Source organism: Ylistrum balloti, unplaced genomic scaffold, assembly GCF_031769215.1.
Source record: "Ylistrum balloti isolate Yb309-2 unplaced genomic scaffold, AGI_CSIRO_Ybal_v1 Utg370686, whole genome shotgun sequence".
NCBI classification, from domain to species: Eukaryota; Metazoa; Mollusca; class Bivalvia; order Pectinida; family Pectinidae; genus Ylistrum; species Ylistrum balloti.
Genome location: NW_026782413.1, coordinates 170,978 through 188,615, shown reverse-complemented (window position 1 = coordinate 188,615; position 17,638 = coordinate 170,978). Strand labels below are relative to the sequence as shown.

At 34.9% G+C, this 17,638-nt stretch overlaps 1 protein-coding gene across 1 annotated transcript; it reads right to left on the bottom strand.

The window, feature by feature from the left end:
• Positions 1-1,286: 1,286 nt before the first annotated feature.
• LOC132557527 (sodium/mannose cotransporter SLC5A10-like) lies at positions 1,287-12,511 on the bottom strand. The gene is made up of 15 exons (XM_060222022.1): positions 12,425-12,511; positions 11,641-11,712; positions 11,007-11,111; positions 10,748-10,807; positions 10,490-10,594; positions 9,366-9,471; positions 8,874-8,954; positions 8,466-8,671; positions 7,275-7,410; positions 6,660-6,767; positions 5,254-5,404; positions 4,136-4,304; positions 2,461-2,676; positions 2,110-2,269; positions 1,287-1,522 (listed from the first exon to the last, which is right to left on the bottom strand). The coding sequence occupies exons 1-15, from the start codon at positions 12,509-12,511 to the stop codon at positions 1,287-1,289; spliced, it is 1,998 nt and encodes a 665-aa protein (XP_060078005.1).
• Between the last annotated feature and the right edge of the window lie 5,127 nt (positions 12,512-17,638).

Here is a 17,638-nt window from a genome sequence, read left to right as displayed (position 1 = left end):
GACCGATGAAAAAAATCATGAGCAATCAACACGGAAGTTATAAACACTGACATGACTTACAACGCGGATGTCATTGACACTGGTATGTATTACAACATGGATATCATATAAACGGTATGTTCTTTAACACAGTAGAAACATATGTTTTCATTTTAAATGAAATCTGTAAAACGAGTGCAGGATTTCTTTTTTTATTTTTGCAAGCCAAACAAGTTTTGTAAATAACATGAAATCAAAAGTAATGTAAGATTCTGGTAAACATATGTCCAATTGTATTTTACAAATATAAAAAAAACGACCTTTTTCTACCAGTCACGTTAGTGCTGAATTAAATATGTGTGTATCGTTTGTGCTAAATCTCATATGTTCGTATCATTATATCTACTCGATAAGTAACATACCAAGGGTGTATTTGCTGAAGAAAACGACTCTCAGTTCGTGTCGTTATCTTTTATAGTTATTAATTACCATTTCCCAGAAAAATGACGGAATTCAGAAACGTAATAATAATACAACAACATGAACATACACAACTAAAAGTTTAATCTTCAATGTGAAGAACGTTCTACAAGAATATACATTGACGGATTAGATTCACAACTCTTCATGGATAATCTGTCAATGATAAGGAGATATTTGTTTCGTCAAATATATATCTCTTTTTTGATATTATAATAAAAGTGAAAACGACAGTAAGAATCTGTTAAATTCAAATCAAGACAACAGGCAATACCAAGATAAAAATAGATAGAAACCGATGTTAGGATAGAATTTGACGAGCGTTACTCTAAATTTCAACCACTTTGACAATACAAAAATATATCTAAACCTAGCACGTGCATATATAGTTTATAATTAACTCTACTTTATGAAGAGAACTGCACAAAAGATACACGGACACTTTGATGGTAAAAAGCACTCTGCATGCACTGTATAGTGATTGAATAAAACTGATGACGGTAAAATTCTGAGTAAAACATATTATTCACATTCAAATCCGAAATAAAAATCCAAAAATCCCAAAAAGAACAAAAAAATCAGTTATCAGTATGTATAAAATGTACTACAAACGATACAATCTGCCGTCTTTTCTGTAAAAATGATATAGCGAAAACATACAATCGTTTTTCAGATCAAACATACGTAAAGATTCCACAATTAATTCTTCAATATGAAGAATGTAATATAAAAATATATACTGACATGCCAGACAACAGGTTTCCATATAAAATACTACTACGATGATGAGCAAAGTTATAACTAATTTTGCACAAACGTGAGAGAAATCAGGCAAAATAACCTGACAAAAACATGACGATCGCGATCATGAGAACAGCTGAAGCATTCAACACCCACTGGTATTCTTTTCGCTCAGTCATGAATATTTGCTTCTGTCGTAGCGACATCACAGTTATCTCCCTTCCTTGTTCGGGATCGCCAAACAAAAATGAGGTTAGTTTGACCAAACAGGTCCTCTGGTCTCCAATTATTGACTCCTCTTCATCCTGGTAGGTCTCATCGTCTATTGTAAATGCAATCATGAACCAGTAAATAAAATATTCAATAATTCAGAGCTGTTAATGGTTTACTGCATTTACAACACTGTTGTATAAAATGAAAAAAAATAGATATAAAAAGTAAAAGGAGTGGTCAAGGGAGAGACTTATTTGCTTATTTTTCAGGCCATGAAATTGCACGAGTACGAATATATATTATAAAAACATAGTATGTATAACAACATTGCAACCATACCTCAGTTGAGGTTTTCCATCTGTCAACTTACCCATAAACATTATTGGTAGACAATCAAAAGGCTGTATCGTATAGCAATGATGTGCAAAATTAAACCTTGAAATAATTAGATGTATAAGATGTCCTTTTACTCCAGATCACAAAAATTTGACATGTTGGAATATAACAAGATCGCTTTAAAAGAAAATCGCGCGAAAATTTGGACCCGAGACATTATCAGCAATATGGTTATCAACTTTGAAATCAGTTTTACTGAAGTTCGAAATTTATAAAACTACCTAGAGAATTATGGAAGGTAGTGTATGCATTAAGGTGGCTTTACAGTGGATTGATATGAAAATTAGAAGTAGAGAATACCTGACACGTATTTTCTTCCAGTTGTTTTATCAATAACTGCAACGTCACTGACTGGCTTAAGGTTGATGTCATCACTGTCAATGACCCCGTACTCCTCATTTTTGTCTCCCGGCATTGTATCAGGGGCCCTCACTCTTGTCCACCAAGTCACATGTTCAAGCTGCATGATTTAATGATAAGGGATTGAATACCAACGAAGAATCAGAAAGGCATTCGTTCAGATAGGTTTATACATTAAGTAGTATTTCCTATGTACACAGAAAGGCATATTATTTTTTATACAATCAGCAGTTGCGCTATTGAAATATGCTCCGAACAAAATCCATAGCGTGTGATATCAATAAAACTGACCTCCTCATCAGTCCGGCGGCGTGTGATCAGGCTGATCAAACCAATGGCCAAAAATGACAGGAATACATTGAAAAATCCGAAGTAAAGGAAGTGGAAGTTGTAGAGGATGGCTGGTCGTGTCTCAGGTTGTCCACAAGGTGGCGCTGGGTATGTGAATTCCAGGACCAGACGAACTATTCCACAGACGTGAGTGAGAAGCAAACCACCAACAACGCCCTATAGAAATAATGGTGTTATGACGTCATCCATGTTACCATGCAAACCTATCCAAAATCATTACTGCATAAATTGTCCAATCGATATGTAAGATGATAATTTCGTGTACAAAAACCGTATTTTATCGAGAAACAACTATCCCGCAAAAACACATATATATTAAAGAGTAAACAGACAACGCTGTGACTAAAAATTATGGTCCTGTGAGACGATATGCTATTCCACAAAATCATATATCGGTGTACATTATTTTCATATAATTATAAAACAATTAAAGTTTTCCTGTAAAGCTGTACTATATGTATTACTTTGTAGTGATCACTGTACTGTTAGTGTATACTACCTGAGTTTAAATTCCAGACGGCTTTCTTATTTTAATTTTTTTTTTATATAAATTATAAATTCTTCATTTTCATAATAGCAAATGATTCAATGTATGAAAAACTTTTCTAATTTCCATTATTTCAATCGAATCGACACATCTGAAGTAAAGGTAAACACATTAACCTTTATACCTCAAACATACTTAAAATTGTATCAACACAGTGCCGTTTACTAGCCGTTTATTTGCTTCAAAATTTACTCCACTGAGAAGCAAAAAAAATCCAGTATTGAATTTTTTCTGACTGTGATTTTTTGAAAGGTTTGATTTTAGAAAATAGATTTAAAGTCAAAAATCATTATGTTGGTGCACTACTTTTCCATGTAGAATATGTATAACGAATAATAATTCAATTCCACATATAATTCTTTATTTCTGAATAACAGACACTCTCTATTATTTCCGCGACAACGTTTTTTTTTTTTTAAATAAATTTTCGTCTTTCATTATAAGGTAAGGGTATGATACATGGATATTGAGAAAAAAATCATGTGAAAATGTTAAGTTTTCATTTGATTTTACCAGCTTTAAACTCCATAGCGACCAAAAAATGTTCCAAAATGACATAAATCTTTCATTTGACCATCTTCTAGTATTAAACTTTTAAAAAGTTTTGATAGATACTCTTCGTGCTTTTGAGTGTTTAAAATCCGAGAAAGTGGTGGCCAAATTGGAATTCACGAATTTGAAATCTTTGATTCATAGTAATAATTTATGAAAACTTTGGTTGAAGTCAACCCAAGACTTCCAGTGTTTTATTCAAGAGAAGTACTGTAGCAACCAGAACACGTTGAAATTGTTTACGCTTTTAACTGAATTCTGCCGTCAACTACACAATCAAATAATGTAGTCCACGAGCTATAACGTCATATAAATTGCTTGCTTTCAACTTATAAGTAAAATCATAGTTAACAAAATATGTAAAACGACAAAAGTCCAAGATATTATGTTCGAATTCATTTTATATTGAATTATGTCTAACTTCCGGTAAAAACATCAGAGGAGTACATCCTTGATAGTGATAGTCGTACTCTTGACATAGTGAATGTAACTTATCTTAAGCACGTTTAATCTTACTATTTCAGTCGTCCCCTTCCAGAATATTGCCATCAAGAATGCCGGGCCTGCTGGTGCCATGAGACTGGCAAGGACCATGTTGAGGTAGGCAAAGAGTTGCCCTCCCTGTGAGCTTTTGATAAGAGGCAGCCATACGATGCTGAGTACACACATGAAGAGGATGAAGACTCTGTCAAATACGAAGCAGACAAACAATTGATACACCTCTGCCTCAAAGGTAGACAGGATTAATGATGACGCGTTACTCTTAGGATACAACGCAATAATGCCTACTAACCCTAAGTTGCATGATGCTTGTTCAAATCAATAAATATCAGAAACTAAATGATCAAATTATGAGGTTAGTGCACTTCGCTTTCCCTTCTAGATCTTATATAGATTATTATATGTAAAGTATATATATTATTTAGATCGAGACAAGCCTTTTATGTTTCAACATGTAGCTCCTGGAAAGTCCCTGAAGGGTGAAGCAATTGTATGACACCTGCAAACTCTAAGAGTGAACGCACTAGTTTTCAATGATAAATTAAAAAGTATCATAATGATGTTTTGTCCTTCTAGGATTTGTAGATTTATTTTCATTTCAGAATATTTTGTTGTATAGATCTTGATGGCAAAAATTGGGTAACAGTAATAGCCTATGAACGCCCTCTCCATAATAACACATAATTATTATACAGACACCAGTTAGAGACATTATTAAGGACTGGGCTAACACAAAAAACACAATACGAAGTCTCTGAAACCTCTTTGACTGGCATAAATCAATTAACATCGTGTCTGCTATTGATTTACCATTATCACAGATGTCGCTTACGTCTATCGTATACTTTTTAAAACACTGCTTGTTTCTACAAACATGATGGCTTTCTGTCGGATCAGACGATTACATACACGTTTTTCACCTAAATTAAGAAGGTATGGCATCTTTCGCTCCATAACTAGTCTTCCTTCGAATTTTACCGGTTTTTGTAACATTAATGACACCATATATAAAACATAATTTCTGATTGATACATGTTTCCTAAATCATTCGAAGTGTCTACTACGAAATAATCAGAAAGAAGCAAAGTAACATACACAATATAAGTAACATTGTTTATTCCAATGCTCTTTACCTGCCGACGATGAGTAGTTCTCTTTGTGTGGACCGCGGTCTAAATCGACGCCACAGGTCCATGGTAAACAAAGTGCTGGAGCTGTTGAAAATGGACGTCAGAGAACTCATGATAGCGGAGAGGACCACGGCCATCATAAAACCTCTAAGACCTGTAGTTAAAAAACACATACCCATGGTTTCATTTTCTGGTAAACTCTAATATTTTTATTTCTAATTGTTTCTCTTCATTAAAAAGGTTATTAACCGTGTTTTGTAACAATGCTCTACCGTCTGTGTCCAAGCTCTTCTATAACAAGATTGTGACTTTTACAGGGATACTATAGAATATATCACATCTCTTACACAATTTTTTTCAGTATTAACAGTCTTTCTACTTTGTTTAGTTCATCGGCGGATAACTGCATTTTCGCTGGGGTTAATTTCATTTTATTATTCAATATATCGGGAGTAATTGTGGTTATCATCCGACAATTTAAATCAAACAGAAAGTTAATCCTTATATTTACAGTTTCTTATCTCATTTACCACGAAGACTCGTTATGTTCCAGTTCAAATTTTAACGACACAAGAAATGAAAATATTCAGTTAGTCTGCCTAACAAAATAACACCATGGATCAGCATATTGTTTCCACCTGTCCGAATTCACAACAACAAAACGAACAAAAAACTTTCATTACTTCAAATATTTATGTTTAATTTGCCAGATACACAACTTAATCGTTCGTGGCAGTGAGATCTCTGAAAAAAGATTGGCATTAAAAATAATTTTAAATGCATGACATTGCAACCAAGAGTGCGACACGATAATATTCATTCATGAATGCATATCACTACGCGATAGGAAGACGAGCATTGTCGATGCATAGTGATAATGAACAATGCAGAGGTTTGAGTCAATTACAGCGGAGGTACATTCATGCGACCTTGATATTACAAGTAAAAGATCCAGAAAAAAGACGCGTGCGAGTTTTCTTTACTGGGCTAGATATAGAATCGTTTCTTTTTTCCTGGAAAGGTATATCTACACTTTCAGTGGTGCGAGTTTTCTTTGTCTAATCCTAGGTTTGAAACCGTTGATAAACATGTCGTCACATCAACAATGCCAACAATGCATAGCAGAATATGTTTAAAACACTCCCTTGTTGGTGAGATAGGGTATATCAATCATAAAGCATGATCGTCGTGTTTGCCTACTTAATAATCTTAACCCTCGGGTTGAGATCCCCCCCCCTCTCTCTCTCCAACAAAGGGTAGAAAGAGTCTTTTCGCGACTAAAAAACTGAAATACAAATGCTTAGTCGCAGACAAGGGCGAGGTAAAGCAAGATACTGCAATGGTATTATTATTACTAGAGTTTCATCGACAGAAGCGATTCAGCGCTTTGTTGGGTGTACTCCACTAACCGTTTGGAAGCAATTCCAGTACAAGTTTAGGGTAGGCGATGTTTGAGCATCCCACGCTATTATCACATATCCGCATACACTCGTCAGGGTCCACACAAGCTACCTCATCTAAAAAGACAATATTAAACCCTGCATTACTTAAACCTTTCAGAGGGTTGCTAGGAAATTCAGCTAAAACTTTGCAGCTACCGGTCAGCATTAACCTGGTTCCTGAAATGTAAATACTAACCAAAATATCACTTTAACAAAAGCCTGTATAATACACCACGGGACGTCGCTAATTCATTTTTGAAGAAACAATAACAGCTCGGAATATTAACGATTTAACATACGTTTGAGACAGTGTTCCTTGTTAAATCTCCAGACAAGTTATATATTTGAGAATGTCGATAAATACTGCAGAACATAAAAAGTACAGCAGAGAAATGATTATATAATAAATGAAATCAAAGTCTTGACGATAACATTTGTTTGAAACAAATTTATATTTATCAACTTTACACTACAAAGAATGATGAGACGACAACATCAAGAAACAATAACAGTATCCGCAGCTATGTGATACATTATAAAATGTTACTCCGTGTAACGTGCGTGCAAACAATGGTCATTCACCAGGAAACAAGACTCGACTAATCATTCCCGGCAATATCATCAGGAAAAGTGGCAGCATTTTCAGGCCGGCAGCCATAACCGAACCACCTTTTGCGTGGGATAGGCTCTTAGCCGCTAGAGATCTTTGTACTATAACCTAAAAAGAAAAAAGACAATACAATATCCACCCTCCCTTTCCCAAGTGTGCTGCATCATTATGTACAATATCTACCTCCCGTCCCAAGTGTGTCGCATCATTATGTACAATATCTACCTCCCGTCCCCAGTGTGTCGCGTCATTATGTACAACATCCAACCTCCCTCCCATCCCCAGCGTGCCATATCATTATATATAATACCTTCCCTCCCATCCCCAGCGTGCCACGTCATTATATATGATATCCTCCCTCCCATCCCCAGCGTGCCACATAATTATATATTATATCCTCCCCACTATCCCCAGCGTGCCACATCATTATATACAACATACACCATCCCATACCCAGTCTTGTTGTCTATGATACACAATTGTAAATGGTCCCCGACTTTGACGTTCTCTTTTAACTAAAGAGAAACAGGAATGTGATCAAATTTATAAATACGGTGGTTGGTTATGAATGTTTATATCAACACCTGTCCAACATTCCATCATAGGGAAAGCGCTGTACATGTCATGGGGTGTTATATCATCTGATCATGTAATTTCCGTTTCAAGAAATTGACATCAAGCGAATTTAAATAAAATGATACAATATAACATAAAATGAGTAGTGCAGTATAAAACTAAGGATAACTGTTTAAGAAAATCGTGTCAAGGTCTCGTCTCGTCCATTGTTACTAGTGTCAACGTATCTAAGTCAGGCTTCATTAAGTTTGTCAGCAATGGCAAAAAGAGGTTCAGAACCACAGCTTCTTTGCTTAAATGTGTCATAATCGTCCTGTCATATGTCTATACTTACGGGTCCATAACTTCATTTACGTTTCAGTTGTTTAATATCCGCATTATACCAAACTCAACGTTAATAAACATTAAACATTCCTAGATTGCATTCTAATTAAAACAATTGATTAGTCAATTTCTTTTTCTTATAGTTATTACCTGACATTAACTCCTATATTTCTATGTCCGAAACATATTTTGAAATGTTTAAATCGCCAGATTGCTATACCAGATCGAACCTTTTATTCATATTAACTAAATAATTATTTTACCTGGTCACAGCACCAGTAGGCAACACATCCCAGCGAAGAACAGACTAGCAGACCCGGCCATGGTTGTTCTCCATGCACAGGGTCCAGGAATACATGGAATGCGTCTCTTTTTGGTAATCCACAGGTACTGTTGGGTATCTGAATAGCAGCAGTGGCATTCATGTACAAAAGCTCCAGGTTCTCCAAACTTCCAACGCGACTGAAAGCTGCGAGAAAAGAAGCAATGTATATTGTTTAGTAGGTAATGTTATTCATACTCACGTGTACATAAATATACTAGATAAAAAGTACCAAATATGGATATTAATGCATTAGCGATGTACTTGAGTCATGTGTGAAAGTATATTTATACTTATGTTTACTTATGCCAGTTACCATCTGAAATGTAATCGTCATCAGGAGTCTTACCTATTCCGAACAGAAGGAGGGCCCCGAGAGTGAGAACTATGGCCTGAAACGTGTCGGTATACATAACAGCCTTCAGCCCTCCTGTAACAATGGGGAGGGAGCATTGAACAATTGTTTCAATAGCTGTATTATCAGAAATTTTAAATTTCGTTAAAGAAAAAATTTACCAAATTAACTTTAAAAAATACGATAATGTTTATCATAAACTTTATTATAAACAGCATCAACAAGAAAATACAATGTACTAACATTGAACATAATCTTGATCCAAGCTCAATTCTTTTAGAATTATAGGGCAAAAACGTCACGAAGAATAACTTACAACTTTATTCCTAACTATACCAAAAGTAATTTTGTATTGCATGCAGAATTTGAAAAGAAAATATTGCTCGATTATGATTTTTTTTAATAAAAAAAGGGGAGGTGTGTGTGTGTGTGTGTGTGTGTGAAAAAACGCAAACATGACTACATAATCATCATCAATAACCTTACCCAGTATGGTGTAGAAACCTGTAATAGCTAAGAGTATGATGACAGACATGTACATGTTCCAGCCGGTGGCCATTTGTATGAAGAGTCCGCCAGCAAACATGTTTACCTGTTCGTGAAGAGAAAAATAAAATACGATATCGACACTTCAATAACATCTTAATCATAACTCAAATTCGATGAACTATATATGAAAAATGGAGAAGCACAATAAGTACTAGGTGAATAAGGTGTACTGCTTCGTCGAAATCAAACTGTTACACAGTAATGGTGCTAATGTAACATAACATTAAGAAACCTACAACAAATCACACATCTGCTGAATGTTATTAAATTTATAATGTATTAGAACAGTACATAAACCTTAACAAAACGTTGAAAATATGAGCTAATTTCGAATCATGACGTCAACACAAAATATCATCCAAAAGCAAAACGTTTACAAAACGTCGGATCGAGCGCTTAATTTCAGCTTGTAAGTACAAATATAATAAGTGCACAAAAACACGAAGGTCTCCGATGTTACGTTAATTTCCGTTCTATATGAAATCATGCCCGACTTCCGTTAAAATTTGACTTTTTAAAATTGTTTATTATATGCTAGTAATTTCTTCCGATGTCATCCTTTTCGTGCAACGTAAGACAGAATCAAATATTGTGATACATGTCGCAGTTGGTTCGATGTTTTAGAGCTTGTTCCTAGTATCACTATTTTCATGCAAGATGCTGGCAACAGACAAACAAACTCACATCGCGGGGTTTCAACAGATGCAGGTTGATGGAGATTATGGTTAAGTTTTATAGTCGTCATAATGATCGAGAAATATTGTAATTCTTTGTGCGATATGAAGGTGGGCGTATTTGATGAGCATTAGTATACCTGGTAGTTCCGTTGTTATTGATCTTGTTCTCATTTGAGAACGTGACTTTACTTAATTGGATTGACCAAGGTTTACACTACGACTGTCGTCGACGAGGTAGAAGACGCTTACTCTATCGTAACATCTGGTCTTATTCTCCTTCTGCTTTTCATAAATCTTTCTTTCGTTCATATTTTGCCCTAGTTAAAGATTACCGCTAATATGGTGACTATGAGATACATGGTACAGCAAATAAAATAAGCTTACCGCTAGTTTGGTGACGACGGCAAGCACAAGGAATAGAACCGAAATATATATCCGGATTTTGTTTCCTCCGAGACGTTTTTCCAAGTATTCTGGTAGTGTGTACACCTGTCAGAAAATCAAAACATGGCAAAGTGACGAATCAGTTATTCCGAGATTCCCGATTTATAAACAAATAAATTACAGCTTGCAGAACAAGATGAAATGGAATTTATTGATAACGGTCGTGACTAGTAAAATTAACTAAATATTTATACTTACCCCCGCGGAAATGTAGACTGGAATAAAATACCAGCCAAGCAGCAGTATCAGAAACACTGGCTGTAAAAATGATTTTAAAAAATGTGTTTGAATGACTGAATATGACGATTCTGTGATTGTCTTTTTATCAAGGTTCAAACATGGATCAGTATTACAATCGAGTATGGATTTGAAATGAAGTTTCTAAACATATCTATGACCATATTTACATACTTATAATATACAGTAATATTAAGTGTTGTATATAATATATACTTACGCTCCACTCAAACATAATCATTGCTATTCCTGTAGAAGCACCAGCCCCAGCCAGACCAATGAAGTGTTCACTCCCAATATTGCTAGAGAACAGTGACGCTCCAACCTGTACATTAAGATAAAAGAAAACATGTCAATATTGACATTGGATCAGGAAAAACGTATGAAAAAAAGGCACTAGACCTGGACAAGCGTTATTAAATAGAAACATTGGGTCTGGACTAACGTATGAACAAAGCCATAAGATCCGAAAAAAACGTATAAATATAGTCATCAGATCCAGATAAACGTATGAATATAAATATTGGGTCTAGACAAACGTATAAAAATAGGTGCTGGACAAGCGACAAGCGTATAAATAAAGGCATCGGGTCTGGACTGACATGTAAACAAAAGATATTTGACTTGAAAAAATATATAAACATAACCAGTCACACATATAAATATAGACATTGGATTTGGACACACGTATACGATATATCCACAAGCAGTATTATTTACTTAATTTTAAACAGCATCTCATATTTGTCAGAATAAATAAGTTAGCAGGTGAATCGCACAATTAAAAAGCACGATGATGTGTATAAATATTGTGTATAATCTTGAGTACACTGATGTTACTCTATGATACCTACCGCCACCCAAGGCATGGTGCCACTAGCCAGGAAGTAGCCCTTCACATTTCCTCGTTTGGAACTTCGCATTGACTGAAATAGTATAAGCATTGTTGGCCACTCAAGTTTCACAACATAACACCATGTAAGTCAACAGTTATCTATATTCACATAGGTATTGTCGTCAAACTAACTTATGTAATTAGAATAGTTCAATACATATTTGAATTTTGTAAAAGAATACTTGCCATATCAGTATAATGCTCCTCTGTTTTTTGTTTTTTTGTTTTTGTTTTTGTTTTTGTTTTGTTTTTTTTTTTAGATTTTACAGCCGTAATACAGAAATATTAAGGAAATCACAATTTTAACATACATGCGATGAACAAGGGCAAATATGAACAAGGGAAAGATTTAAACGGAGTCTCCTGAAAAAACACAGAGAGAAAAAAGATCAGGTGTTGCGGAAGAGTAAGCGTCTTCTGCTTCATCAACGACACCCGCCGTGTAAATATTGGTCGATTCAAGCAAGTGACGTCCGAAATGGTAACAAGGTAAACAACAACAAAGAAGATTTCAAGCATCACGTCTTCATGTCCTCTGATTTAGGTCAACCTTTCATAAGTGTCAAACTGCTGATGTTTAAAGACTTACATAGAAAAAATGATTGATTGATGGACGACGCACACAGCAGTGCCACAGCATACCATGAATTAATATCAGACAAAAGAAGAACAATGAAAATGCCGACCCTGAATAAAATGTAAAATTAATAAAGTAAGGTTGTTGTAAATTAATACAACTGTACCCATAATCCGACAGCCAGCACGGCGGCGAAGTACACCAACAACACGGTAATATCCTGCCAGTTGTTCAGCTTGTTGTGGTGCTCCATACTGAAATCTCACAATACTGGAATCACACTCCTACAACGAAACAGAAGATACTAAACGATAAAATCTGTATGATCTACTCTACATCAACAGAAGACGGAGCATTTGTTTATCATGTACCTGGATGGTTTTGTATTCTGTAAAGTCTGTCTCGTTGGTAGTGTTGAAGTTTCGTTTGAGTACTCAATAAGATCTACAGATACGCTAGGAGTTAGGATGACCTTCTGTGGTCTAGTTTGGGGGAGGGGGTTGGAGGTCGGGAACGTTGTCGAATGGTCTTGACCTCAGGTCAAAACCTTTAGCAAGAAGTGATTAAAATAGTTTGACCAGCAGCTGGCTCGGTGTAAGATGTGGGGGATAAGAAAAGTTTGGCTGATGCAGAGTAGATACATGAATATTAAAGATGAAGATACCGATTGTTGTGTACACCTTATTGTGGTGGTTGGTGGCAGTATTGGTGGCGGTGGTAGTTGTGGTAATTGTGGTAGTGGTGTGGTGATGGTGGTAGAAGTGGTTTGTTGACGGTTGTGGTGGTTGAGGTGGTTTGGTAATGGTTGTGTTGGTGGTGTTAGTGATGGCGGTGGTTTGTTGATGGTTGTGGTGGTGGTGATGGTTGTGGTGGTTGTGAACACGTGAACTTCACTATAAGGTTTAGCGAGAAAACCGTGAAATCTTGAGTTATGAATTATTTAGGAATATATGTATCTGACAAATATAATTATTTCGTCCATTTTTTTTAACTCTGTACATAGGTTAGAGCGCCATTAGACGATATATGGTGACTGTAACTACCAGAGGGGAGGAGGATTGAACACAGCAGGTCATTCCGGTGTATGGGAATGACCGAGGGGAGGGGTACACTGCAGGTCATTCTAGTGTATGGGAATGACCAAGGGGAGGGGGACACTGCAGGTCTTTCTAGTGTATGGGAATGACAAAACAAACGTATAACATGATATAAAAATTACGATGGTGACTACAAAAATTACAAAAAAACGATACATCATATGTAAATAGATCACCAAGACAGCTGACTGATGTACCGTGCCTACTTATATCAAAAGGAAACACAACATGGCATCAATAAAGGAATACTCACATTACCAACACAGAAGTCATTTATCAAATTATTGCACTCCTCATTACAAAATGATATACTAAAACAACCCAACACTCGCACCGAAATCTTCACATAGAATTATACATAAATAATATCTGGCTTGCTTCCAACAATTGTTCGTTTTAATAGTCAGATCATCAGATAAAATATAGAAGTCCGTCCTGTTATCTCGATAAATCTCTTCCTCTCTCCCCTCCATTCAGGCATGGCATTCTGACATTTTAAGGCTTTTGAAATTCTATTACACACCGAGCGGTTAGTTACTACCGGTAAAGAACATTAATATTAATTAGATAACTATTCATAGTGATGTCAATGTTTGACATCAACGTAAAAAAGACTGTATTGACAACTATCAAACACTGTGATCATCCGTTTATGGAATATAGTTGTGTAACAGGCATACATGTATGAAATATATCATTTTCTGCCAGTATTGGTAAACAATACATTTGTAGGAATGAAATAATATCATGGTTATTGAAGCAAAGAGAACCCCGGACAGCGATAGTAGTACCCATAAAAATGGGTGTGGGATTGTTATTACCATATAAAAAAAGGTTTATAGAAATGAAATTATATAATAACTCACAATTTATGCTCAGGCTGACCTCTGAATGTCCACACTGACCCTGATGGAGAGAGGCTAGAAATCAAATCTGATAGCGAAATAACGACGTAGTTTGGCACTACACACACACCAAGTTATTAACAGCTACACACTCAGACGTCTAGACTCTATACAGCCGCATTCAAAACCCGAAATGGTTTCCTTTCAAAGTTTAGCATCAAACATTTTATATATTCCAAGTAACAAAGTTAGTCTGAAGACATTCACTTATCAAACTATATCATCTAACTGAGAGTCTTCCTGTATCGAGTTTAAAGAGGTATGGCAGAATATGTTTCTACGTAAGAGTTCTCGCCCAGTGTAATTACACGTGTTTATCGCGTAGTGAAGTTTATATTGACAGAAATAATTTCTTTGAAGATTTTCTTGTCTGTCCCTGCAATAAACACTCTCGATGTAGTCTAACTTTTTGTTCGTGTATACATGTATATGTATTCTTATGTAAATTACCATGAGGTAAGTGTGCAATTGTACATCCTACGAGTGAGGTGTGCAATCATTAGGTGTGCAGTTGCACCTCTCCATGGGATACAAGTGATCATAATATAATCAGATATATGTACGAGTTAAACACTATCGCTTCAAACCTAAGTACAATGTCTGTATATCCATGTAACTCGCATGAATGATCTCTCCATGTTCCTATAATCAACTATAAATCAGAGTTCTAATTTTAATAATTAAGGCTAAATAGTCCAAGTATGCTGTATCCTTGTTGCTATGATACGCGTGTGTGTATACATGATCAATAATGAAATATTTGCTATAATGAAATGCTACCACAAATTGATAAAGACTTTTTGGTTTTGATACATCCTATAACATACTCACTTAAAAATCCCACAAATATCCACGGACCAGGCAGTACACTACCTTCACAGATTTCATCTACCTAACATATAAACAATTCACAATTAAGAACGAGTGCACTAGATTTCACTGAGGACAACCATGACTCTATATCAAGTTCAGCGGAGCTCAAACATTGAAGGATAAGCATATGAATCCCAAGGAACTCTACTTCAAATTGTCGCATCGGAGAATGACCAATGTAAAAGAAACACCCGTGTCGAGATAGGTCTTATTTAAATTTTGATTGTTAATGAAGACATCAAATACCAGAAAATTTTATCATCGGTTAAAAATATGAAAAAGTATTTGAATATGAATTGATATGTTGGGAAAAGCCGGCGCAAGTCGATGGATCATGAATTCATAAACTCGTTATTGAATGCAGCCGACCAAGACACCTTATTACACTACCTGAGTTTGTTTTTATCATAACCATCTACATTTCTTGTCTAATTCTTCATTCTTCGCTTTGACTTGTCATGTTAAAAAATGATAAGTTTTATACACGTTCCTAGTTTGACACGTATACAAGTTAGTACATGTGTTTTTTTATGTCGTCTACATAAAACTTGAATAATTTGAAAGCCCTGAAGCGCTAATTGACGTTTACTTGTGTAAATTATATATATAAAAAAAAAACAGAAATCAACAGTGGGCATTTAACTCGTATACACCCAATCTGTCATGTACAACTATTTACATTTAAATTTAAATTATCACAGAAACATGTCCGCTCTATTTATTACTGTAGAGAAAAAGGGACGCCACTGAACATTTGTAGGAGTTTCAATAGAAGAGATTTTAGATGTCTGTATATATGATGCGAGACTGGTCTCAACGTAGGTGAATTTCCAAATGAACAAACGTGTTCTGTTCCGACCAGCTCTTCATTTGTTAAATATAGTTTTTTTTCTTTTCCTTTGATATTTCAAAATTGTACGTTCCCGAATCTGATAGCGGACACCATGAACAGAAGCAGTCTTGTACACATTTCTGGGTAATTAAAGACAGAGTAAATCAAGGTCGAGGTCTCTATATTGGCTGTTGACCTCTGATCTATGACATTAATCTATGTCCTTACTGATCATGTATCATATATTAATTTTAGCTTACCAATAAGAAGGCAAAATAACAACACGAATATCTGGTGACATAGGCAGGTGGGCACCTTCATCATCGACAAAAACACATCACAACTGAATTACTAGGAATTCTATATGACATCAAATAACCCACACAACGAAACCACTTTGAATTTTATAGAACAACAAAATTAAAAAAAAAAAAAAAAAAACCCCACTGATATCTTGTTTATCGTCTTTCGTTTCAAATCACACAAGTACATAAACAGTTTGTATATAGCTTTATTTCATAGATGAAAATATGATTTACTAAGATGTGGTGTACAATTCTAATACGAAACCATTGCAACTTTGAACTGAAAATGAGATTCTAAAAAATATTTCCAATTTTCATCATTAAACTCAAACTATTGGTTCCATTTTCTGACTCCAGCTGGACATGACCTTGCAACAATTATACAATGAGTGAAGTCTTTGGATGAGTTTTTACTCTTAAAAATATTTCTATAAGGATTAGAATAGAGATGGTCTTTCAAAATCGACATTAAGATTTCCCGAAAATCCTTTTACAGTGTAGACAAGTAGTACATGGTACTGGAGGAAACTGAAGTTAAGATTGAATATGTGTATATATTTCTAAAATGAATAAAAAGTTAAATTGTCTACTTGTTTAATTAAGTCATTCACTGTGCATATGTTAGCCTCAAACCAGTTTGAGTAAAATATCGACTTATAATCTATCTTAAAATCTTTGTTTAACCAAAGAAGGTTTTTTAATTTTTTCATTTATCATTTCTCTCTTATGGTTTGTGCTATTAAGATTATTCCACGCTTTAAAAACATTTTTCCAGAATAAATTTGACGAATAGAAAAATTTGATATATTCATTACCAAACTCATTCAATTTGTTTAGATCAACAAATGATTTTAAAATTGGGATCCATTTGTCACTGGAATGAATTATTCTCCTTACCCAACCTAGCTTTAGAGAATCTACAAAGGGGTAGAAATCAGCCATCTTTAACCCTCCTTCTACATAATTTGAATAGTCACATCTTTCTTGATCTCATGACACTTGCCATTCAAGAGAACTTCAAATATTAGAGAGTAAAATAGTGTAATATGTTTCTGGTGGGATTGGTTAAGTAATAAACAAATTATTTTTTTGTGAAGTTTTGAAAGGATTTAATAACATCCTATCAATTGACGTCAAGTTTTGTCTACTCCAGATATTAATAAGTGTTGTCATTTTAACAACATTTTTATGAAAATTATGTTTATAGAAATTTCTACAGAGATCTACAAAGAGGTCTATACACCACAATGTGAATCTATAATTACTCTATTACAGATTAAGTTCTGTTTAGTAGGTCTCTTCACCATACTTGCTACAACCTAACCAAACATATTGCGTCCTGCCAGTATCAGTATTTAGACTTGAAAA